Raw genomic sequence first — 26,671 nt, 5'->3', positions numbered from 1 at the left:
AGGATGGGCTGTAAACAAGGGGTGAAAAATATCAAAACATCTTTTTTTTTAGTTTGGCGTTTTCATCATTTCTAAAAATGAGTTTTCACCTCTATTAAATGTTTAGCAATATGATAATCTACCAGAAGCCTAGAAGACTGGTATCTGTACCACAGAATGCTCCTCAATTCTGGTCACTGATCTTTATCTCACAAAACCAGCTTGCAGAGTGCCTGATTTACTCATTACAATCCCCTTTGTTTTCCACTTTGTGAGCAAGAAAGTAGCTTCATCTGTTGGATGTATGGGTCGTTATGAGCTCACCAGAAAGATAATAGTTCCAATCTTTGGATTCTTAAATGTGAGTCTAGAATGTTTTCCAGAAGTTACTAGCACTTCAGCAGTTAAAAACTGATTTTAATCATTTATATATGCCAAGCAGAACTCCCTCATGAAGCAGACTGTAGGTTCTCCAATGTTCAAAAAGTGTAGTAGAAGAGGACAGTTTGGATGGATAACAAATTATTCCACCAAAGAAAGCTCATAATTTAGATGTAAGAACAGAAGGGTTGCTGCTGATATTTTATGTTTGTGTTGTGCAAAGTTTCAGTACTTCCTTTTTTGAAAGATACTCATGAAACATCTCACTTGTTAATTATTTTTGATGATGCTTTAGAAGCTATCAAATACTAGAAAGTAACAGCAGGGATACTAGCTTAAAGTTATTTCTAAATTATAAGCACTTTTTTTTCACTTGGCTAGGTTTGTAGTTGACACGCCTACAGGAAGAAGTAGAAATTGTATCAATCCCCTGCACCTTCTTGCTAAACTCTCATTTTTACGATGAAGAGCATATATGGAAAATGTGTTACTGAAAAGTGTGTCCAGTTCTTCTTCTCATGGTATTTTATAAAATATTGCAGGTAGTCTTGGTGTAAAGAGAAGCTCAGATAATGTCATTATGCAATGGGTCTTCGGTTGCCACCTGTGATTACCTAATTTGAGATTACATTCCATAGTGCAGGAGATGGCAGCAATGCTACCCAGCAAAAGAAACATTTTCTCAAAAAATGTACTTGCCTTGAAAATATAATGATAGTCCATACAGCTTTGGAATATTTTTCAGATTCTTGGGTGATGAGACTTGCAGTAATTCTTTGCTGTTAAAATGCATGTGTCAAAGAAGCTTTAGGGAAGAAAATCTACAGAGTTTCATTACTTCTTAGTTAATGTAGAGGATACTGTGGCTTTATTGGCCAGATTCAAGCTTCAAAATCTTTGTGGTTAAAAACAGGTAATGCAAATAATAAAAAGACTGAAGATGGAGTTTTTATTACAGTTTGTCTGTTAACAAAAACTTGAATTGTTTTTCATTGTGAATTACTCCATTTAAAGAATAACTGAAGAAAATATTTACACTAAAAAGAGAAAAATAATCCCTTTCCATAGCTCGTGGCCCCTTTATTTGCTTATACAGTAATCACTGTGGTATGACCAAATGGGTTATTAGTAAGAAAAAGCAACCAGTCCAGTTCCTGAATGAATGTATTGGCATTTTTTAAAGACAGGTAATATAATTCCTTTGAGAAGGGTCTGGACATTCTTTATACCAACTGTTGACAGTCAATTAACTTGTACCGAGCAAAAATTCTGTTATTTTCTACTGGACCTGTCTATCTGCTTTTATACATAAATAACAACTACTAGTAAAAGAATGTTATTTTCTTACAATGTCAGAAAACCAAGTTAATGCTTATTTTCATGGTGTACAGGAAGTCTGTCATGTTAAGAAGTAAATTACTGATTAAGTTTTTGTATAAAAAAACATTTACTGTAAGGGATGTTATTTTTTAAGTGTTTATATTTAGTTATTAGTTTGGAATAACTTTGATTTTTTAGTGAAATTATGCTAATATTTCTCTTGTAATAAATTATTCATGGCTTATATACTAAATTATCTGGTTTTTTAAACAAGGAATAAAAAAAAGTGTAATTCATATTTTTAAACTGGAGAAGAAAACCTGAAGCTGATGTATTCGGCATCTCTTTCTTACAGGCAGTCACAATGGAGAGTATTTCAGCGAGTTGTCAGGTTTTCCAGGCAGTGAAATGAAGGATATTATGTAAAGTAATTAGAAGTGTTTTGGTAAGTAGGGCAAATGATTAAGTACAAGAACAAAGAAGCCTCAGAGACAATACATTGCTATCAAAATTATGGCTTTTAAATGCTGATACAAAACAAATCTTGGCAGCTGCTCATTAATTACCATACCTCCGGACAAATTAATGGGCAATTAAGTTCCTTACAAAGCTGCACTGACTAAATGTAGGTAGGTCAAGAAGATTTGAATAGGTTAAATAATCTGTCTTGAGTTTAGAAGGAGATACACCAGTTGTTAGTTTCTATAGAAATCTGTTCTCCCATCTTCCTCTAGCTGCCTTTCCAGCCACGCTTGAAAGAGCTGTGACGTAAAAAATTTTCATCCCAAAGAATACAGATTCAAAAGCTCAACCTCTGCTCATCAGAGTTGCATCCTGGAGCTATATGAGGAATTACATACGTCTAGAAAACGTCGTTCTCTCACTATTTAAATTCCTGCAAAATAAAACTGGCAAGTGTGTTAGAAACCATCCTTCCAGCAAAGCAGGTTTCCCATAGCTGACTCCTTTCTGGCAGATTTTAGAATGATGCTGAGGTTCAGAACAAGACTGGGAGGCTGAGCAGGATCCAGGCTGGTGGTGCATCGGGGAGGAGTGCTAGTGGTGATGTGCCTTAGTGTCTGCAGGGCCTCCCTGTTTGTGAAGCTTTAGAGTGGCACAAGACAGGGGAGTTGGCCTGAAAACTAAGTAGCACTGGAGAGAAATGTCACCAGACCTGTACACACAAATTATTGATCTGCATTGCTCCTCGGGAGTACCTAAACAAGGAAAGTAATTTCACTTTCTGAAAATACATTTCAGTTTGTCAACAGTGTGGGGTTTTTATAGAGATATATCCTAAGTGCTGGCTCACAGAATCTCAGAATTCTGCCTTTTTTCCTCCCATCCATAATACAGACTTGCTCAGGTTTTCTGGTGTTTGATCAGGAAGCATCAGCTAAATTTTTACGAATGCTCAGCACTCCTACAGCCTTTGACCAGATGTTTCCTTTATGGAGGTGTTATAGTGTCTCCTTCTAACCTTTACTGCTCTTCTAGGTCCTCATTTTTATCACACAAAATTTTGTTCTAAAAAAACAGCAGACATCTCTTTGTGGTCAGTGACAAGGGTGGCTCTCGCTGTTCACCCATTTTTGCCTGTTTGAATACGGTTAGAATTTGACCTAAGCTCACAGATGCCATGTGGACTAAGATGGCCTACTCAGTCTTTAATTATGGGTGTAGCTGTTCTGGGAAGTAATTACACTGTAGATACCTGACCTTTGTCCTGTAGACCTTTCTTGCTGACAATTAAGCACCAGTTTCACTGAAGCATGTTCTAGTGCATTTTCATTTGTTTACTGCCAGCGTGATGATAGCAGCTATTAAATTTATCTGAGTATTAATAACAGCCTGCTCATAATTTTCCCAGAGCCACCTACAGAAAGATTTTATTGAGAAGTGGAAGCCTGGTAGGCAAGCATTATTGGCTCATAAAAATACAATGTCAATTTAGAAACAAGGAAATTATATCACTAATTTAGTATAAAATGCACGCAGAAACCAATACTGAAAGCTATGCACTTAAAGTGATTTCTGTTTAAATGAATGATTTGGATTGTTTATGTTGGAAGAAAATATATTGATACCATCTGTAAGACTGACAGGATGGTTGTTAGTGTCATCTTTTGAGTGTATATTGATAGGACACCATGGGCAGGAAAACCAGCAGCAATAATTAGTCTTCTTTTAACAGGATCCATTTTTCCAACCACTCGTTCCACACAAATATTACTGTTACTGCCCATTTTCACAGATATAATATCTGGGACATTGTTACCAAAGCAACACAGAAAGAAATGTTCATCACATTTGAGGCAAAAGTTTTTGTAGGGGCACTAAAGCAATTTTTTTTGCCCAGGCTTATAGGAGCTAACCTCCCAGATCAGATGAAATTATGTGTCTAATACAGGCCTTTATAGGGCAACACTTTAAAAGTTTACTAGTCTGACCCCTACACACTGAAAAACTCTGTGCACATTTTCTCAGTATTAACATTCCTGAGCCCACAACAGATGGGCAGGTCTCAGGGAAAGCATAATGCTTTATCATTTTAAAGCACCTTTAGCACCTTTTAAAGGAGGTCACTTGAAATAAATAATCTCTTTGCCTCATTTTCTCATTTTGGTGCAGGCACAGAAACATGGGAGGCTACTGAATAAGGAACATATGAAATACCAGCACAAAATAACCTGTAGTGGCAGTTGTGTGGGCTCTGAATAATTAGGTTGTGTTCCCATCACCTCTTCACAATTTCCCCAGAAGAGTGAGTACCTGTCCTAGAGCCACACCACTGATCTCCACTTTTTGGCAACAGTGAGCCGTTCAGGTCCATTATTCTCAGGCTGGACCTGACAGCCCCTTGGTCTCTTACTGTGTTTTCTGACTCATTTGGATGAGTCCAAACCCCTGATACTGATCTTATCCTTTTGGAGAACAGTGCAACCATGGTACAGGACAGACCTTTGAAAAACAAGTATTTAGTTATGAACTGCTAGGGTGTTGTAAGCCTGAGGTTAGAAACAGGAGGCAAAACCAAAGGGAAAGGTAAGCAGCATGGCTGTGCTGATCTCGTGATTTGTAGCCACAAGATAGATGTCCCCACCATCTCCTGCTCTGAGCCACTCACTGCCTTTCAAGTTCATCTGCCTCCTAAGTGAGCTGATTCATTCTACTAATCCTGCAGAAAAAACAGCCAGTAAAACTCGAAAGTGGAGAGCTTTGTGCTGGGCTTGCAGGAGGAAAGAAGGAAGGAGACAAACTCTCTGGGTAGCAGTCAGTCATTTGATCAGCTCAGCTATAAAATATGGCATGTCCTCTGAGGGAAGACTGTGAGGGCAGAGCTATGTTTCTCTGGCTAGTGCTTGTCAGAATACAGTGTGCTTTCTTTCCCCACTTTGGCTGCTGCTATCACTAACGAGAAAAACCACTTCCCTGCTAGAGCAGCATGCATCACACTTCCTGACCACCCTCCCTGCATCCTGCCCTCCCTGCATCTTGCCTCACATACTCAGCCACAGCTGCCTCAAGAGCTCATCACCAGCTCCTGGTTCTGTCCCTAGGAACCTTCTGTCTCCAGTCTGCTAAATCAGAAGCCACTCTCTTCATTTCTGGCCTATACAATGCTTTTATATGAAGAATTATAAAGTGTGTGCTTGCTTGTATATACAAAACACAATCTGTACACTTTCGCTAGAAATATGAGTTGAGAAAAAAGCATTTAAAGTATTTAAAGGAGAAATTTGAATGGAAAGGAGATGGTTATTATATAACGTATAACCACTCCCAACATCAGAGTACAAGATACGCTGAAGAAAATGCAAAGGAGAAAGGGGAATAACATGAAACAAACATAAGTGTGAAAAGGATCCTAATTGAAGTTATCTAGCTCTCTAAAATACCGAGGTATTTTGGACCAAAGGTTTTATTTCAGGCACGTCTTCGTGATTGCTATAGTTTTGCAAAGTGTTTACACACATACACTCCACTGTAAAACACGAAGTATAGAAAGCTGGATTTGCACATGGCTCAGAACCCAGTTATTCACATGGTCCTCAAACACCCTTATATTGCTTGTGAAATTACTGAGTCTAGGGCTTAACTCTGAATTCCCAGCAGATTCTAGATTCCCTGTCCATTTCTGGGATGCCAAACACTGCTGAAAGCCTGCCCGGTCAACCTGTGTGCCTCATACATAGCTGAACACTTTCAAACCTGTCCCTAAATTGTCTCACATCTCGTTCTATGTGCCTGCATTTGCAGAGGTTGTTTTAGGCTTTTTTCTTTCTGTGTAGGGAGATTGAAATAGATGCCCACTCTCTTACCCATGTTGGTCTCTCGCCTTCCACCAGTGGGGATCATACTGTTCAAGGATAATGTATTCTTCTGACTTCTTTAGAGGTAATCTGAAGGCCCTCTAGCAAAAACATCACAGAGTGCAATAACTCTGGGTTTCTTGGTGTAGTCTTCCAAGGCCTCGGCAGGTAGAGGAGGTAACGGCTTGTTCTTAAACTTCAATTGCCTCTTGTGCTAGTGAAAAATAAAAGTATCTTTCATAACTAGTCTTTTCTCTCTGCTATTGTTTGCTTAATTCCCCTGCTATTATACTCTCTCAGTAAATAAAAGGAACTCATCATGGTTGTTACTTCCTCTTGTTGGTGCAGAAAAGAAAATTATAATGGAAAGTACAATGAATAATAAATAAGCTATCTACCTAATGGGGGTGACTTCTACACAGTAGGAATGCTGGGACAACTCCTCAGCTGGTGTTAAAGCAGAGCAGCATTAAAGTTACAATGTCTGGAAATTCAGTCATTTGTCTGGAGAATCAACACAGAGGACACTGCAGACTTTCTTAGCAAGTTATCAGAAACTTAGCAAGTTTTCTTTTGCATCAGGGGACGTTCTAGCTTAGCACTTAGTTATGATTTGAAGACTCAGATTAATTCAACTTAGATCTGGTAAAACTGAGGTGAACATTTCACATACCAGCTAAGCAAGGCGAGCTTGCATCTGCCCATCAAGGCAGTCCCACCCTTTCCATCTCTGTGACCCAAAACAAAAAGTAGGAGAAGGAACCACCTTCTTCATGACAGCAAGCTTGGGAAACCTCACTGTATGAATCTTCAGTTACTTTTACTCTGTAATTTTTACGCGACGAAGTACCTTATGTGCTCAAGAGTTAGTTCCTCCCCTGCTTGCCCTGGTACTGAGCCAGTGTATGTCAAATCAGCTCAATTCTCCCTTTTCACCTCCCAAAACATTACTTACCCTGCACTTCCAAGTAGATGCACAGGAAACGTCTGGTTGTGAGGCTGAGTAATGGGTCTCCAGGCCAGTGTCAGGATCCAGGTTCACTTTTGTTCTCTTTGCTCTGCTTTTGACAAACACGAAGCATTTATGTGAATGCATATCTATAAATATTCACATAAAAATATCCAAGGATATACATGCCTTCCTTCATTAAGGATATGCAGAGTACAGTGTCTTTAAACTTCTGCATATTTCATTCCCACAGAATGTACAGAATTAAGAACTACCATATGTGCTTAGCCCCACTATTAGCTCTGTCTTCCTGTGAAATATCTAGCAAATATTAAGGCTGAATTTGGAGCCACCAAAGACAGCAGAGCTTTCCTACTACCCACTGTCTTCCTTACAATGTCTTAGCAATTATGAGGCCACGTGTATGAGTTAAATCATCTTACTAAATCAGCAAAAATAAAATAAAAAAGAGACCTTGTCAGCCAGATTAGTACTGATCTGGCTGATCACACCACCCTGCACAAGCTCCATCCAGTGCAATGAGGGGGATGAGAATCTCATCAGGGACAGAAAGTGGAGAACTGTCTGCTTCAGCACTGACATAGTTTTTAGATCATTCAAGCCAAATACAAAATAACACTTGTATGACAAGCTTTTCTTTATTGCAAGGTTTATTACAGGAGACACACTTCATTCAGTTCTTTGAAATAAAACTGATTTTCTGTTGCTGACATTAATATAATAAATGCATTAGCCCAGGTTTAAAGTGCTGACAGATATATGCTTTGCTCTTACATATCAAGTGTCTTATAATCCTGAGAAAAATACACTGGATACATCATCACAGACATCAAACATTTAAAGAGAAACCAATCCAATATATCTTGTATGTGCAGCAGGGAGGATATGATATTAAATAGGTCAGAAGGCATTAAGAAGATTTGAATGAGGTAAATTAATGGTTCACATCTCTCCGGACTTCTGCTACTCGGACTGAGACCTACTTTCCACAATCTGTGTTCACACAGCAGTTTGAGCCAAGTTGTAGCAGTTATGGTCCCATACTCTTTCCCTCTACACTGTTGTTCATCTCATTTCAACATGAGCAAGACAGGATGCTAAACCAGCAGGTAATCCCTTTCTGCTGGCTCCGCTCCCTGAACTGTCTCACCATCATGCATTGCCATGGGCGGGTGGGAGGGCAACAGCATCAGCAGGACAGGCTCAAGCTCTTGTATGCAATGTGCAATCTCTTAAGAAGCATGAGAGTCAAGGCTGGAGAGACAAGGTTCCTCTCATATTCAGTTGTACTAACAGAAAATAAACTTTATATCCCACTCCAGTGTGTCCTATTTTTCTCTGCCACAGAGATCATAGTTTGCAGAGGCCTCAGAAAGTTACTTGAAATAGGCTTCCCAAGGTTTCAGAATTTTGCTGCTTTGTATTTCACATATTTCTTTGTGTGGTCCCATTAGTCTCTTCCACTTTATTTGGTTTTGCCTTCTGGCATTTTTGTGTTGTCGATCCCAATGACCTAATCCAGCCTGGAATAAATAGAGTGTCTCTTCTGATGCCTTGTGAAACTTTTTGCCAGTGCCTGTTACCAACTGAAAAGCCAAGTGTGGTGAGAGTATGCATCCTAGCATTCAAAACATTAAGCAACCTTACTACATGATGAAAATGTAATTATTTTCTCTATTAAAGTATGTAACTTAGCAAATCTTGCACAAATAAAAGAAGTGAAAATGTCAGATATCAGACTGATAAGACCAATTCCAGTTCTTAGTTGGAAGAGACCCGTCTCATAAGTGTTTTGTTTAGGGCTGTCTTTAAAGCCATGGTGCAGTTTCCCTTAGACTGTTGCATCCTGTGATGAACCTATCATGTGGGAAACTGGTGAGCCTACAGTAATCAGAAGACATCATCAGTTTTTTTATAAAAGTTCCCACTGGCAGCTCTGCAAAATGCAGAAATTTAAAATACCACAGCCAGCTGACAGGGACAATTTTCTTCAAAGAAACCAGGCTTAAAAGATATGGGCAATGCAGTTTATTTGCTGCATAATTTTCCAGTGTACATCAAACTGTCCCTCAGCTGTTTAAAACTGTGTTTCATAAACAGTGAATCCTGTGGGTGAAAAAATTCTTGGGTTTGTTTACTTCAGCCAGTGACATGAAGTTTAATCAATGTTTATGAAGTATTCAGTTATTTGCAAAAAGGAATATGCATTTGAAAGCTTGCTTGTTTCTTCTAATTGAAACTGAAAGCTAGTCCCATAAGAAGAGAGAAGGCATAGTGAAAACACATCCTGGCCTAATACAGTCCCACAACACCCACAGTATGCTTTGGGCTGATAACATTGTCTGTATATGTGGCCAATTCCCACACTTATATACATACTTATATACATACAATCTTCAGTAGTAACTCACTCTAATTGGCAGCTTTGGAGAAATAGCATCAAAGATAAAAGCAACAAGTTTAGAGATCAATTTTTATAATTTGGATTTTATCATTTTATTATTTCACAGGTTTCTTGACTTTTCTTTTTCTGAATCACTGTTTCTCAAAGCACTACTAACGTTGAAAGTGCTGTAGTCCATGTCTAAGGCTTGCACTCTTCTAGCATGTTTTGCAAGAAACTCTTGCTCTTGCAGTGAAGCAGCACATTGTGTTCAACACTACAAACTTAGCTTCACCCATCAAACCCAGATCTTTGCTGTAACACATGGTGTGCCTCCTGATCTGGTCTGTCAATTTTCAACAGTACTAGAAAAATCAATAATCTGATAGAAAGCCACTGTACAGTTTGCTTCTAAAAACAATTTAAAATACAACCTTTCAGTTTTTCATGTGTGCAAGCTGAGGCTTTGTTTTTTCTGTGAGTTAAGTCTGCGCTGGAGGAAAGAGAGCTTTAGTTCTACCAAACTTTTTACACGTCTATGCAGTTCCTGCTTTTAAGAACTGTATGTGGAAACATCTGTCAGTATGTAAAAGTAGTAGTTGCTTTGTTGAATCCATCGTACAATGGATTAATATTTGTGCATTAATTTTGAAAGTCAAGACAAGCAGTCTGAACAGAGATCACCTTAGCAGTGCAGAAAACAGGTTTGTATTTTTATGGTAATATTTAAATACTTCAATTGCTAAGTACGTTGCTGTTGTACAAAACAAAACTGCAAGATCAAAATATGCAGCCAAGTTTACTTACAGGTAGAAAGAATCATGTCTGGTTATCTGTTTATATTCAAATGAAAATGGAAACCTCTCTTCATGAGCTGTGCCAGTGAAACAGCCCAAGCTGAGCTCTTTGCTCTGATATGAAACATGGTAAACCACAAGTATTGCTTGACCACGCCTACTTACCTTTTATTAAAAAAAAAAAAAAGCCCCAGAAGGGGGCCCTAGAAGGAGAAAAAAGTGTCTGCTTTCTAGTAGCAAACATTTTACTGCAAAAAAAAAAGTTATTAAACTGTTATCATAGGTTCAAGTATTTCTTTTAAAAAAAGGATAAAAGCCACAATAGATGTAAATAACAGCATTTGGTTCTGTTCAGATGGATTTTTGACACCAACATTTGAAAAAAAATCAGTAACAATAAGAAGGGGAGGAAGGACTGAAGTTGCTTAAGGGTGAGTGAGCTCATCCAGAAGAAAGGATGGTACAACATTTCAATCTGCCTTTGAATACATCAGGAGTCAGCAAGACAGCTGCCTCCAAAGGCATTCTGATCCTTTCTAAAATTAGCCACCTAAGGCTACATTCAACTAAAAAAGTGCATTCATTGATACACTGGGTCCCTCAGAGTTCCTGACATCCTAAATATCAAATCCAAAAGCAGGTAGGCAGAAATTATACTCAGGTACTGTGAAAAGGCAGGTGAAAGTGTTGGATTCAGAGCACCCACCCCACTGAGAAAACTACTGCCAGAAGTCCACATAGTTAGGGTGTGTTTTATCATACAAAGTACTGATAAATATTTAATTACTTTAAAGAAACAGGCTTAAGGTTCATTGGAAACTATTTATCTTCTGATTTTCCTATGCTTCATTTGTGTTTTAAGAGAACATTACTTACTACTGTAAAATTCTTCATGATGTATTGTTTAAAGTGTTGGCAACACCATACTTTGCAGGATCTCTATGGTGACAGTGGGGTTCAAAGGAGTAGTTAGGGAAGGAAAGATGAGCTTGGCTTACATTAAATGTTCCACATAATTTTTTCTACTACATGTAGGAACCCCTAGATTTTCCCTCTTAACAATACATGCTGTTGATATCGATTGGGGAATGGCTTGGACTCAAAAATTTGACAGATTGGATTGCATAGTTGGAATAATCTTCTGAGACTTTGTCATTAAGAAAAAAGAGATAGCCATTTAAACCTTTTCTGACAGTCTGTAACTTTTCAATGGAATACTGTGAGAAAAAGAAAGCACTTCTTCCAAGAGAGAGGAGGCTTCCTCCTTCTGAACATAAAGGTTTAGGCAAAGCAGTGGAGGGATTTAAGCATCTCCAAAACTGATTACAGAAATACTCAAATGCAAAAGGATAGAATGCATTAAGCTAACTATAGTTACCTTTAATAATTCGATTGGAAATAAAGTCCACCGTACTCCTCTCTGACTACTTGCAAAAGAAATTACAAAGGTTTTGTGCAATATATTTCTTATACATGGCACAAGAGTACAAGTAGCAAAAGAAAAAGAAAGTGTAATAGAGCTACTCAGGAGGTAGCTACAGCAAAACTGGAGTGTAAATACTCCTCATATCCACTTGCACAAAGTCAGATTAACTGAAACAGGCTTCAGCAAGGCTGTGGAGACACTGGCTTCTAGCAGAGGGGACATGGCAGGTAACTTCTAAAGTAAGTTCAGGCATTTCTGCACTTAACATTTCACTATGGCCAAATTAATTTAAATATATATCCATTCTACCATTTATGTATTTAGTATAGAGTATGTATACACACAGAAATATACGCATACATGGATTATCATAACACTATAATCATGTGAACAATTAGTTTGACTTATGATGTACTGACAGTAAATTATTTGCTACAAATTAATTGGTCCCAAACAATAGTTAACATTCAGTTTATTTACACATGTGTAGTATAACATTTTTTTGTTATGAACAGAAGGGTTAAATCACTCTATGTACAGATGACAGAAGAGTTCTCCTTAAACACACTTGAAAATTTACTTTGTTTCATTTACAATCCCACATATAGAGTTGTGTATTCAAGTGAGGGTAGGTCAAATTTCAAGACAACCCCCCCTTATATAAATAAATGCATTGAATTTATATATTTACATTACATACAGCATATAAATTATTTTATAATTAATTCAAAACTTGGTACTATGGTACACTGATAGCCAGTTGTGCTGAGTCTTGGACTTAGTTTTCATTAGTAACATCAAGACTAACCATGGGAGGTCTCTGGTTCACCAAACAGCTTAGAATGACTTTGGAATATCACGGCTCAGTTCTGAAGCAAGGCTTTTAGAGTGTTACACTAAACTGAAGACTGTGCTGGCAACAACCTACTATGTGCAAATGAAAGAGACACGTTTTATCTTCTTGATGTGCTATAAAACACCCATCAACTGAGAAAAATAATGTTTCTGGAGAATCTCTGGAAATTTTCCAATGTCAGTAAACAGTAATTTATGGATACCTTCCATTTTTAAGCATGCAAATCACTACTAATACTACTGTCTGTGTAAAGAGAAACTCAGAAACGTGGACTGTATGTACATGAAACCAACCCACTAAATGCAAGTGAGGCTCCTGACCTTTGGTCACATTGTCTCCCTCCATAAAGAGTTCAACTTGCCAGCTAAGCAATGCTGACTTTTCAGAGAAAATATAGAGATTGTTAATATTGCTGAAGACACTGTGCCCATTTCCCAACATCATGTAAAACTCTCCTTTGTGCTTGAGTGGATTAGATGTTACAGGTTCCCCACATTGTTTAGCGACACCCAACAGCTTACAGGATCAAGCTCTTTAAAAGAAATTATGTAGCCCCATCTCTGGAAAGTGGCTTTTTTTCTGTGCTTATGCTGCTGTTGTCTTTCTTCAGAAAGCATCTTCCCCCTCTGCAATCTCAATGATCGCATGAAGCAACTCTTCAAAAGTCGGGCGTCCCTCTGGTTTCTAAAAATAAAAAGCATGCACAGCCGTGATCAGAAATCAATAAAGTTTTGTTGATTTTGATAAAATATTGGTCATGATATCATTCTGTGGCAATGAATTTACCATTTCATTAAATATGAAATGCAAAAATATTTCCTTGTCTGGATTTTGGATCTGTCACCTAATCTCAGTAAGCAACACTTTTTTCTTTATGCTTTGAAAAAGCATAAATAGCTCTTGCTGGACTACTCTTCATATAGTTTATTATTTTGCATAGTTCTACACCTTTTTATTTTTCTTCCCCATCCCTACTTTTCCCCAATGAACAGCTCTAATCTTTCTTTATGCAAGTTTTTTATGCTCCTAAGAACTTTGAGTGTCATTCTCTGCCTCATTTACATCAATTTTATTTTTAGACCTCCAAAATGAGACCGTGTCACAGACTTACACAAAAGTATCTTTCATTTACTTTATGTTCCATACAGTTCCTCAATGTGTTTTATCATTCTGTTTGATTTGTTTATTTAAATATTGAATCACCATCCCTGGCAGTATTTAAAAGACATGTAGATGTAGCACTTACAGACATGGTTTAATGGTGGACTTGGCAGTTCTGAGTTAATGGTTGGACTTGGTGCTCTTAAATGTCTTTTTCAAGCTAAATGGTTCTATGATTCTAGGATTGTGGCAATACACTGAGGTAATCTCTTTGCTGACTGCAGGAGCAGCTAGACAGACAACAGTGGCCAGTTGGATGATAAAAGAAGAAGAATAAAATACTAAAGCAAAAATATTATGGTCCTGAGCCAGCCAGAGCTAAGATTAGCGTGTGTGAAAAGAAAGACAAGGTCAAGCTGGAAAGCCGCTTGAGGCATGATTGTTCTTCATGACTGAAAGCAGTCACATGCGCATGTGCTGATAAAGAAACATCTGGCCTGGCTTGATAGCTTGGACCACAATATGTTTGCTTTAGTATTTTATTCTTCTTCTTTCATCATCCAGCTGGCCGGTGTTGTCTGGCTGGCTACTCCTGCAGTCAGCAAAGAGATTACCTCAGTGTATTGCCACAATCCTAGAAGCTGACCTCCCTGACACAGTTAATTTCACATCTCCTGAGGGCCTGGATAGCTTGCACTTTTCCTCCATTTAGTTACATTTAGATTTGTATCACCTGATGAATTTTAAAGCCTGAGTATTCATTTCAGTCTACAAACCATTAATAAATTTATTAAATGAGGACTGAGGTACCTACAGTTAGTCATATTTCATAAGAAAGATTGACAGAATCTTGCCATTACTTGTGCTCTGTTGGTGATTTGCAAAGATCCTTTCTGTCCCACATAATCACTGCTTAGATTTTAATGTTAATAACCCTTTCTGAAATGAACAAATTTTCAACCAATTTGTGGATGTTCATGTAAGTCCTATAAATACATTCAAAGAGCATTAACGATAATAATAATAAAAGCATTAGCAATAAATTATCATTGTTTTGCTGGTAATTTATTATTCCATTTCAAGTTGGTTACCAAGTACAAACAAAATGTAATGCTTTTTTGAATCACAGACATGTCTGTCATTCCACAACTCTCTAGGGCACTGTTGCTTTTAATGTATTTTTTGCTGTGTAAACCAACTGGTTTGTAAGTTTTAGATCTCCACCAGTTGGTATGGTAAGTAATTGCTCTCTATTCCAGCACCTTCTTCTCCAAGACAAGTGTCAGAGAGTATGTCATCTTGATTATTTGAAAAGAGCATTTTTTCCACAGCTGACCCTGTGGCAAGGACTAACTGGAAATAAATCACAGAATGGATAAGGTTGGAAGGGACCACAGTAGGGTCTTATGATCCAACCTCCCTGCTCAAGTAGGGCCATCCTAGAGCACATTGCGCAGGATTGTGTCCAGATGGCTCTTGAATATCTCCAGTGAGGGAGACTCCGCAACCTCTCTGGGGAATCTGTTCCAGTGCATGGTCACCCACACAGTAAAGTTGTTCTTCCTCATATTCAGGTGGACGTTCCTGTGTACCAGTTTCTGTTCACTGCCTCTTGCCCTTTTGCTTGGCACCACTGACCAGACTCTGGCTCCATCCTCTTGGTATCCTCCTTTCAGATACTTATAGACATTGATGAGGTCCCCTCTGATGTCTCTTCTCAAGACTGAACAGTCCCAGCTCCCTCAGCCTTTCCTTTTAAAAGAGATGCACCAGTCTCTTAATCATCTTTGTCACACTCCACTGGACCTGCTCCAGGAGCTCCATGTCTCTCTTGCCCTGAGGAGCCCAGAACTGGACACAGCACTCCAGATGTGGCCTCACCAGGGCTGAGTAGAGGGGTAGGATCACCTCCCTTAACCTGCTGGCAATACCCTTCTGAATGTACCCCACTATCCCACTGGCCTTCTTGGCTGCAAGGGCCACTGCTGGCTCATGGACAGCTTGTTGTCCACCAGGACACCTAGGTCCTTCTCTGCAGAGCTGCTTTCCAGCAATTCAGCCCCCAAGCTGTACTCATGCATGGAGTTATTTTTCCTCAGGTGCACAACCCTGCACTTGCCTTTGTTGAATTATGTAGCTCTCTACACTCTTGGTTTCCTTGATTACTCTCTCAAAAATAGAGACAGCCCATTAAATGCACCCATCTTCTTAGAGATTTTCTGTTTCAATACTACAAAAGTTGTTCCATTCTAATTTAGTTTCTAAAGTATTAAATTTGAGTTAGCTGCCCCTTTGACTTCTGTGAAAATTGTACATTCAGTGTCTTTCTGGGTTAGGAAAATTAATAGTAGAGTATATTTTTATCTTTCCTTATAAACGTTGGAATTTGTATTTACATTCAACTGCAAGTTAATCTTTACTTCCTACAGAATTCATAATCAGGTAATGAAGTATTCCTTTAAAAATATTTTCAGTCATTCTAACTTGGTTCTGTAATGACTAATAAACTGAGGCAATACAAAATCAGATTCTCCACCTCTGGGCCTTTCTGACCTTACTTTTTTTGGTACCACTATTTGAATGCAGATATAATTGCAATCAGCATAGATTTAGCAATTATTTAATTTTGTTACTAAATGCCTTTGCATACTTAATCTGACAGTTCATTTATTTCATAAAAATGTCTTCAGTGTTTTTTCTTATCACAGTTCTAGTTCATCTGCAAACCAGGAGGAGATCTTTGTCTTATGAATAAACACATGAATAGCTCAGAGAGCTGGATACACTCAGAATGCTGCTTTAGAGAAGATTAACTACTGTTGCTAGATTGACCTTTATTTCAATTCAAAGACAAAAAAATTAAAAAGTATATACCTCCTGCCAGCACATCATCATCATTTCATACACCGGCTTACTGGCTAGTTTGGGCCGATACAAACGATGTCCTTGGCTAACCATTGTTACCACTTCATAGTTGGAGCTTTTTTCAAAGGGCATTTTTCCTTCTGTAAATACTTCCCACATTAAAACACCTGGAAAAAAATTAAAGAGAATAAGAAAAGTCTTAAACATATGTGTTTATTTTGAGCCCTGGACTTAGGATTTCTGATAGATAAAAAGTTTGAGATCCATATTCTAGAAACTGTTCACATTTGTCATCACTGAAAATGCCTTATTCTAGTAGTATGGTTTTTAATAAATAACAGTACTAGAGGTGTCTGTGGAACTTTATCTGATCGTAAAACCATAGCAAATGGGTTCTCTCAGCTTCTTCTCAGTTGTCTGATTCCTTCCCAATAACTGGAGCTTAACGGCTATAGATAAAATATAAAACTAGTGCTTTCTCTCCATGATGAAACATTTCTTACCAAACGACCAGACATCTGACTTGCTGCTGAATCGGCTGTAATTAAAAACTTCTGGGGGGCACCATTTCACAGGAAATTTAGCCCCTGAAGAGCTTGTGTATTGGTCATCAAGGACATACCTAAAAAACAAAAAAAAAAAAGGCAGACATATCCTTCAGTCAGCCTCCAAATCTGCAAAAAACCCTGAGATGAGCTCAACTGCTTAGAGCATGGTGCTAATAATACCAAGGTGAGGGGTTCAATCCCCCTACAGGCCATTCACTTCAGAGCTGGAGTCGATGATCCCTGTCTGAATCCCTTCCAATTCAGAATATTCTGTGGCTCTGTGAAATTATAATTTAGTTTTGGATTGGAATATTAGAAGCTCACATTGCCACCTAATGGCCATGACTGTTAGCATCACACGATAAAAATAGCTTCCCTGGGGCAGTACTAAGGCTTGAGTCAAGACAGTTCATTTTTCATATTACCTCAGAATCCTTTCTTGTGATTTATGAGCTACACAGGTCTAAGTTGCCTGCAATTTAAACATCTGTATTACGAGACAAAATGAGGCAAAAGCAGAAATTTCTTGTTCTTTTTTTCATCAGCCAGTGTGAGTTCAGATGTCAGGGGACTTGCAAGCTCAGCAGCACAGAGAGGTGGCAAAAGCCAAGAGCATGGTCAAACCATGGTGCTTTAACACCTTTCTTGGAAGAGCTGCTCCCCACCACTGCCTCACCCACACATCACCCTCGCTGGTGCCAACAAGGGCAGAAAATTAGCCTCCCCTCCAGATCTCAGCACCTCCCAGCCCTTCAGCTAGCACAATGCAACTCTGAACCATCTACCCCAAGAGGATCTGAAACTCACTGAATAGCCTCTTACTAACATTTATTTACCAAAATGGAGATTAACCATTATTTCTGCTGTCTGATAAAAGCTCTAATATGCCTTTTTTAAAATGAGTAGGGAAATCAGCACATGATCACCTAAAAAACAAGCTTTAAAGACACCGGGAAAAAGAAAAAAAACCACCAAAGGCTGTTCCCTAGAGAGGTCAAAAAAATAATTTTTGCAAGTAATTTTGCTCAGCCTATGTTGCCATTGGGCTAAATGCAAGGGTTAGGTGAATTTTTCCAAATTCCCATAAATATGTTGGCACACAGAGACATACCTTGTCATTCCAAAATCTGACACTTTGACCACTCCTGAGTCACTCACTAAGCAGTTTCTGGCAGCCTGCAAAGGGAATGGTTAGAGTTGGATGAAAACTTACAGTCTTTTGCAGACAAATTACAACAATATTTGTCCTCACTGCAAGTTCACACATTTACCGAGTTCAGTGGTGTATTTTCATTATAAAAACTACAAGTGCATCTCCACTTAATAGTACTATTTTGACAACTAGACCATTTTGTAAAAAATCACCAGAAAAAAAATGATTACCTCAAGGGATTCATGAGTGGTGAAAATGGCATCAATACAGAACAGAGGCTATAACATTAGCACAAATAGCTACTAAGTCTTTATAAAAATTTCAGACAGATTTTATTCTATTTTCTTGGGAGAGAAAAATGTCTCATCATTTTCTGCACAGAGCAGTTTTAGAGACTTGCTTAGACCCTAGAGAGCCAACTTCAGCCACTTAGACTTTCTGCAAGAACAAAAGTAGTTGTTTACAAACAGGTTGTTTCAAAAAGGAATAGTAAAGTTCAAAAATAAAAATTTCAAAGAGGAGTATATTGCTTAATGGGATGTTACCAGGTCTCTGTGGATAAAGCTGTTTCTCTCCAAGTACTCCATTCCCTCACATACATCTTGGCACATAGTGAGCAGGATGTCTTTACTCAAAACTCCCCGTTTTTGTCTCAGGTAATTGAGAAGGCAGCCATGCTCCATGAACTCAGTCACGATGTAAATGGGTCTCTGTTGTGTGCACACACCATACAGCTGAACTAATTTAGGATGTGTTAACTTCCTGAAAAGATTGAGATCATGTCATTATTACTTCCTCCACACAGTGCTAGCTCTCCACCCCACAAAACTGCAAAAATACCACCTACCCCAAGTGTTTTATTTATAATCAGTATCTGGCATCAGAGACCTAGAACTGGAAATAAAAGTGCCAAGCACACAACTCACATCATTACTTTAGCTTCTTCAATGAAATCCTCTTCGTACATTGCCCCTTCCCGTATTGCCTTGATGGCCACTTTATACTGTGCCCTCCATTTCCCAAGGCGCACTACTCCGAACAGACCACTCCCCAGTTCTCTCATGAAAGTCAGTTCCGAGGGATTAATTTCCCATTTTTCTATTAAAAAAACCAAGGAACAGCTAAGGAACTGGTAGGTGATAAGGAAGAGGAAAGGGAAACTGGATTAACAGCAAATTAAGGATTTTAGGGAGAACACATTAGAATTAACTTGAAAAACAAACACTCCTAAACCTCACAAAACAAACAAACTTTTAGGTAGACATGACATTTAAGCAACTTCTGACCAACACAGAAGTCAAAATTCAAACTTTCCCGAGGCCAGCAATTACATTCTGATATTTTCAGTCAATTTCAACAAACTGCCACCATAGAAAATTGTGCCAAAGTGTAGAAGTTGCTCACATCTGATGTGGCACATTTAAAAAAAGCTTATTGCAAATTTACATTTTAAAAAATTAACCCCTCCACAAAGATCAAAGGTCCAAGACGGAGTCAGAAGCCTGGAGGCTAATGAAGGAAGTAAAGGCACAGCTCTTTAATCAGACAGAGCTCAAGGTATCCACAAAAGCATGGAGGAAAATACCGAATTCCCCTGGAGCACCAGTGACACGCTCTGCCTCTCCTCACTGCTCCCCTTGGCACCACACACCTACAACCAGCTGTGGTGCCTTTGCATACTGATACTCCATGCAAGGGCTCAAAGCTACACCTGGACCAGTGTAAGTTAGTATAGCCAGTCACAGTACAGAATTGGACCTTTTCAAAATGTTTAGAAGATATTTTAGCATCTTAACATAAAATCATAGAAAATCTTAACATAAAATCATTAGAAAAAATATGTGTAGATGAATACAGCACGCAATCACCATAGCTGAATCCTGCCGTTGTTGGTGCTGTCGTCTTCTTTGGGGTCACTGGGTAACGCAGCCTGGTAACAAGACCTGAGGTTCAATGATAAGACACAGTTTACTTCTGAAATAGTGCCAGGCAGCAACTCAGCCACTTGTTCACTGCAGACTCCAACCCTGATTAACAGTCAGTTTATTGTTATATACAGCTTTGACCGTATTTTCTGTTATTGCACTGTCTTGATTCTAAGTGGCTGTGAGAATTACACGAGCCCTCACTACATCTAACTTGTTGCATCTTCTATACTGGTGAGAGATGGATATGGATATATGCATACATATTTGTGGTTTACAGTTATGCTGGCACCAAAAAAGGCTGAGAACACCTTTCATAAAGCAAATCAGAAAGATTATCTAAAATGCACAATGTTACTTGATCATTTCTCTTTCAGACATATAAATCCCACATGTTTCACATAGGGATTTTATATGTCACATGTTGACTTAGTTGAATATATTCTCATAAATATATTTTCAAAACTTGATATGACAAAAGGAATGAAGCAATTAAAATATGTAGAAAAATCATTTATAATAAATGAAAAGTGGGCTTGTGTTTTTGTGGTGTATTTTTCAGAAAGGCATTTTCCAGAATATCATCAGGAAATGCTGGGTCATCAGAGTTTGATGTAAAGATCTGGAAACCATAGATCATAAGGAAAATTTATGCACAGACTGGACTTGAAAAAAAAATACTGTATCAGTATATGTGCCTTGAACTCAATTCCTAAACTCTTTTATTATACAGTGGGCAAACACCAGCACCAGCCATCAGCTATAGATCTGAAGTGAAATAGGGATTTCTTGAACAACACGTTACTGTTCCCCCCATCTATTTGCTATATAGGAAGGTTAGATCATTCTAAGTGGCAGCAGCCAGCAGGTAAAAATCTAGTGCCTGGAGAGTATTTTGGGGAAGTACCATCCCTGTCCATCTGCTGTGGGTTACAGGGAGCTGAAAAAGGCACTATATGGGACTAAGTGAATAATTCCTGACTTGATACAGTATTTCTTCTGTTACTCTGGGGACAGTAACATATCTATACATTTTATATATATATATATATATATACACACACACACCCCTTTACATAAAACCTTTCAAATGATTGTCTGCATTGAAATAATGTGAAAATGCAGTGTTCCATGACATCCCTTGAAAAGAAGGATCTATAAAAACCTAAAAATTTTCATTAAAACCCTAAAATGCCTCACTCTCCTTTTCAAATCAACCCTAAGTGACAGAAAAATCCAGTCCATCTACCTGCTGCATTATGTTGATGATACTCAATTATGTCTGGAATGGAGTTAAAGAGATGTTTTTCTGCCAGGTAGTACTGCTTTGGTGATGTTACCGTTTCTTTTATATGATAGTGTCTTACTCCTGATGAACCTTCCCTGGAAAAATAATAACAATAATATAAATTAATAATAATACATTGCCATTTGTTGTGACCTTTTTAAGAGGAGCGCATTGACTAGGAAAACGAAACTGAAAGGGCACACAGAGATGCCCAGTGTCACACACTTTGAGAACAGCTTGAATGTCAAACATCCCAAGCACTGGTGACTCGCCTTCATCTCAGTGCTCAAACCAAGTTGAAGATTAACCCAGAATAGGTTAATCTTCAGCCCGGCAAGCTCCCCAGTCCAGCTCACACACCTGACACAAACACAGGCTGGAAGGAGGGAAAAGACCAAATGGAGTGAGAGAGAAAAACTTCCTTCTCTGGGTAGGGGTTTAGGTCTCCTCTGGTTTAAACCAAATGTGGCCTAACCATGGAGTTGAGAATTTCATTTTAATCACCCATCTTTTCTATCACATCAGCCCTTGTTTCTTTATTGAGTTCTTTCCTGGGCTTTCCCCCATCCAATGGATTTAGATACAGATACAAATAGATTCGGGCAAGACAAGGTATGCAGAGCAGAACAGAAACTCACCCTCCAAATTTTGTATAAAGGGAAACTGTATACAGGCCAGGCTGACTGGAGTCTCTCACCACAAAACCACCTTCTTTATCCTGAAACACATGCACATTGACGGTTTTGTAAAACTGCTTTTAAGCTACATGACTCTTTTACTTGTTCTAGGATATGCACTTGCCAAAGTAAGCCTCCGCTTTAACAAAAGAAGCTACTTGAAGCAAAACACACAGCTGATACTGCAAGGCTGCTGTGCTCACCTCATTTCTGAGGAGCTGTTCTGCCTTGCTTCTGTTCAGGTTTCGGCTGTACCACCTGCAACACAACATCAGTAAATAAAACTTCTCCAAGGTGCATGATTTACGTAAAAAGCTTCTAGCAAACTATTATGAAGCTACAGATTCAGTAATTTTATGATTAATGAAGATCAAGAATTCAACCTTTGACAATGTGTAAAAATCAGTGTCTATTACACTGTGCAGTTATCCCATAAGAATGCCCTGAAACAAATCCAGAGAGATCCCACAGAAGCCAAAAAAACTCAGGTAACTGATACGCATTTTCAGAAAAAACATTTTTTAAACATTCACAGGCTGATGGCAGTTGCTGCAAACAGCAATCTGAGGGCAGGCTGGTAGCCCTGAGGAAGCAGCTGCCTGCACACTGGTCAAGCTACCTGTGGAATTGGCTGCTAGACTGCTATGTCATTCAATAACTCCATGGTTGTGGGCTTCCAGGGAGAACCCACCTAGCAAAGAGGAGGCTGAAATTAAGTGTCACAGTTACACATCCCTGAGCTCTATGCTGAATGGGCAGGTTAAAGCAGCCACAGAAGCACCAACATGTCAGTCAGTCGCAGAGAATATTAAAAAAAGGAAAAACAGGCAGCTCGCAAATGGTGTGGTGCAACCGTTTTGAGCTATGCTGTCATGGTGTAACCAAGCAGGGAAGTGGCACAGCAGAGTTTAATCAGATTCTGCCTGTTCCGGAGATAGTGGTTTCTTGCAGTTGGTAGATGACCTGGAGTAATGCTCCCTGGATTGTGCAGTGACTCAGAATTACGGCCCCAAGTTGGTAAAAGCACAAAGTGGCTGGACCAGATAAGGCAGCTCAGTTCCTTCCTTCCCTTTCTGCTAGCCCTGAAGCCCAGCCTAGAGCAGAGCAGAGGTCTTATCAAGAGCCTCTAAGATGAGAAAGCAACAAAGAATTCCCTCTAGTGAAGCTGAGGGCAAAATCCCAGGCAAAATTTCACCTTCTGTCAAAACACAGGAGTAGGAGCCATATGTAGCTGAGAGTAGAGTTTTGGAGCTATTAATGTAGTTTTCTAAACTGGTTTTAATTATTATTTTCTTAGAGCTCCATTTTATCTACAAGTTATTAAATATGTTGTAAGTTCTCAGGCACAACAGTTTATGCTGTACTGATATTTGAATATCAAGAATAACAGGCTCGGATACTTTGGTGCTAAATTTTATCCAGATGTTCTTAAGTAAGTGTTCCATGATTAAATATTAATGGGGAAAAGCATTTTTTTTTAAAAGCTAGACATCTATAGCTGTTAAGTACATACACTGAGACTTAAAATGCACCAAATTACGTATTTTCTTGAAAATTTGAGCTGCCTTCCAAAATCTGTTATGTTTACTTTGAATGATTTCCACTGTTTTCTGCTCTGCTATCTTACTGCCACAGACTTTGGATAGAGATGTCACTTTAATATTAAAACAACATTCAGCACACTTATGATGGGTGAATTTCCTTTAAAGTTTTCCTTTGTCTACCAGAGAATTAGGAGGGCTTTCTTTGCTTTAACAGTGATAGCCTAAGTACTACATGCCTGATGGCCATCTCATTGACTTGATCTCACATTAAAAATCACAACATAATCAATGAGGAGAATCTCAAAAAAATATATGCCTATTTCAATTGTTTAACCTCTAAGTTCTATCATATGTAAACAATTGCTTCCAAAATGTTAAAAATACATTGTCATTCTTGAAGCATGGGTTTGATTTTATGACATTCCAAATTTTAATGCAAATATTCACTTACTCATATTGATCAAGGTTGTTGGACTTCTTTTCTGTTACATAGTTGCTTGGAATATATCCTTGTTTTCTAAAAAGATATATGATACATAATCTGAGTGAAAAAATGTAAAATTGCATGCCTAGAAGACAGTGTTTCATTCTGCTAATTACCAGAGGTCTCTCAATACAATTTATATACTACTGACCCACCCACTCTACTACTGATTATGCAGGAACTAATTTTCCACAGCAGCATTTCCACATTCACTTTCAGCACCCCGGGAGAAGTGACATGAGAAGCAGAAGTGTCCAACAAAACCAGCAGAAAGGGTGAAGGAGAGTAACCCTCTGCTGCTCTGTCACTTTTGCACTCAGAAGTCCCAGTCAGTCACGGGAAATACGTTTTGGAGCCTGCCACAGGCTGATAACTCATAATTACCTGTACCATAAGGCAACAGGAACCTGATACATACTGAAGCATGAAAACTTTCATCTTTAAAACCAGAGGGAAAAATTTTAATTCAGGGAATGTAAAGTTGTAGTCATTACAATTGTAACTCTCAACTCATTCAAAGATTGTCTCTAAAGATACAGCTATTAAATAAAACTATGATGATTATTCAAGTCTGGAAGTTGAAGCCTGCTGAGCAGAGTGTTAACCGTATTGCTCTTTAATGAGATGGTCCTCAGGGAAGCGGGAGTACTGTACTAGTCTAGCAAGGTTTTACAGGATGGCTGGTGCCTTAATTGGGAAACCATAAAGTCAGATAGAAAACATAACTGGAAAAGCATCCAGTTCTGCAACCGTCTTTGCACACAGGCCCCAAAACCTATTGAGTACTTCACTTTTTAAAATTGGTTTCTGTGTGGGAATATATGGATGAGATTTCAGGGCTGGGGTCCAAAGTGCAGTTATTTGATGACATATAGTCAATATGAACTACTACAACACGGAAATAGCCTTATGAACTTTATAAAAAAAAATAAGGAACTCGTGTTTACCCATATTTGTCTCTCGCCCTCCACCAATGAATGTCGTTCTTCTCAATCACTGTATATTCTTCACCTTTCTCTAATCTTAAATCATGATGTTCTGTAGGTTCAAAGTCATACATTGCTACCACTATCTCCTCCTCTTCATTGCCATTTTCTTCAACTGGAGGAACAGGTGGTGGAGGCCTTCGCTGAAAACAACACAACATTATTATCATCCCAATCTGCTCCATTTTTCCACCCCACCCACCTTTACCATCACACCAGTGCATCCTGGAGGCAAAAGCTGGGATATTCCTGAGTTGTCCCAGGGGGGAGCTGGGACAAGGTGGCCCAAGGAGGCAGCTGGATGCATGGCAGTAAATCACATAGGTGTGTGGTACCCATGGGGCTGGTTCGTGCTGCAGCTCCGCAGATGCCAGTAAAGGGCAAAGCTGGCTGGCATTTGCTTTTTGGCCACATTTTCCACCAGAAGTACAGACACAGCTAATAGATACAGCTAAATTTCAATGGGATTTTTTTCACCCTGTGCCAGAGCATGATGCCCACTGATGTGTACAGAAAGAGACCTTTGCTCCAGGATATGGAAAGAATCTCAAGAAATTTAAGCACTGTTTCAAAAAGCAGCAATTATCTATTCAATATTTTAAAGACTCTACCTACCACATTTTTTTCTGGCATTGGAGAGGACAATCTCATTACATCTAGAAACAAAGCACAGAAGAGGATTTATGTCTATCCATTTAGCTATAAATTTAAAAATTAAGTAAAAGGTTTAAATTTCAGATAAGGTTTTAATACCTCAACAAGCCTCCAGGATGGCTTAGAAAAGCAAAGACAACTCCAATTAAGCAAGAGGAAAAATGATTAAATATTCTTGTAAAAACATCCTAAATGAGCCAGCAGGTTGCATTCACCACAGATTCAGCAAAGTCTGTGCCACACCACAGCATGCCACAGAGAGCCCTGAACTGCTCTTCTATGCCCCTGACCCCTGCTTTGCTAAACAAGGCATAACAATTGTATGTATTTTTTTATTACATCTCTCTGATCCAGAAGTATTTGTCTCCTGCACTGCTTTTTTTCAGCAAATACAAGGTTGAGCTGTATGTCATGCTTTACATTTTGCTGAATAAGAACAGCCATGAGCCACTGTTTATTTAGTCTTTTACTGCAACTAAATCCACAGGTCCCCACCCACTACCATTTAAGGCACTGACATAAGAAATCATTGAGGGCCACTGATTTAAATGGGAGATAAGCAATGGCTCCATTTCTTTTCCTACTATGGAATTTTCCTTAAACCAAGGACAAAATAATAACTATATCCTTTGTAGGACAATATTGCAGTGCTACAGCAGTGCGTGCAGGAGCATCCACTGTTGAATAAGCAGAATCTGCAATTTGGATGCTGGAAGATGCACATGCCTACAGAAGTCACAGCTCATCCCAGTTAACACTGGGACATTTAAAAACCTCTGAGAAAATTCAGTCCTGTGTCTGTAAAAACATTAAACCTTCTTGTACTGTTTTTAGCCTGGTGTAGTAACGCTGAATGTAATACAGGTATTATTCTTTCACATGGGTTAATAGAGGTTTTAATAAATAACTGAAGAGCTGACAAGATTTCTGGCTGAATCTTTTCTACCATCAGGTTTTATCCTCAGTCTGAGACAAACACTTGGTCAAATAAGTTTGAAATGGGAGAAACAAATCAAGTGAA

At 38.6% G+C, this 26,671-nt stretch overlaps 1 protein-coding gene across 4 annotated transcripts in view; it reads right to left on the bottom strand.

Moving 5' to 3' along the window:
- Positions 1-12,024: 12,024 nt before the first annotated feature.
- Positions 12,025-26,671, bottom strand: part of TEC (tec protein tyrosine kinase) — a 46,984-nt gene continuing 32,337 nt past the window's right edge. For all 4 annotated transcript variants that reach the window (XM_017805537.1, XM_017805551.1, XM_017805545.1 and 1 more), the window contains 13 exons: positions 25,612-25,652; positions 24,958-25,139; positions 23,978-24,043; positions 22,186-22,240; positions 21,944-22,023; positions 21,267-21,400; positions 19,961-20,035; positions 19,019-19,190; positions 18,638-18,854; positions 18,051-18,115; positions 16,895-17,013; positions 16,401-16,558; positions 12,025-13,109 (listed from right to left, as the gene is read on the bottom strand). In XM_017805537.1, coding sequence (XP_017661026.1) covers positions 13,032-13,109; positions 16,401-16,558; positions 16,895-17,013; positions 18,051-18,115; positions 18,638-18,854; positions 19,019-19,190; positions 19,961-20,035; positions 21,267-21,400; positions 21,944-22,023; positions 22,186-22,240; positions 23,978-24,043; positions 24,958-25,139; positions 25,612-25,652 — 1,442 coding nt within the window. In that variant the 3' untranslated portion in view covers positions 12,025-13,031. The remainder of the gene's footprint in view (positions 13,110-16,400; positions 16,559-16,894; positions 17,014-18,050; positions 18,116-18,637; positions 18,855-19,018; positions 19,191-19,960; positions 20,036-21,266; positions 21,401-21,943; positions 22,024-22,185; positions 22,241-23,977; positions 24,044-24,957; positions 25,140-25,611; positions 25,653-26,671) is intronic.

The sequence above is a fragment of the Lepidothrix coronata genome, unplaced genomic scaffold (assembly GCF_001604755.1).
Source record: "Lepidothrix coronata isolate B3197 unplaced genomic scaffold, Lepidothrix_coronata-1.0 Scaffold0, whole genome shotgun sequence".
NCBI classification, from domain to species: domain Eukaryota; kingdom Metazoa; phylum Chordata; class Aves; order Passeriformes; family Pipridae; genus Lepidothrix; species Lepidothrix coronata.
This window is presented reverse-complemented; position numbering and strand designations above follow the sequence as displayed.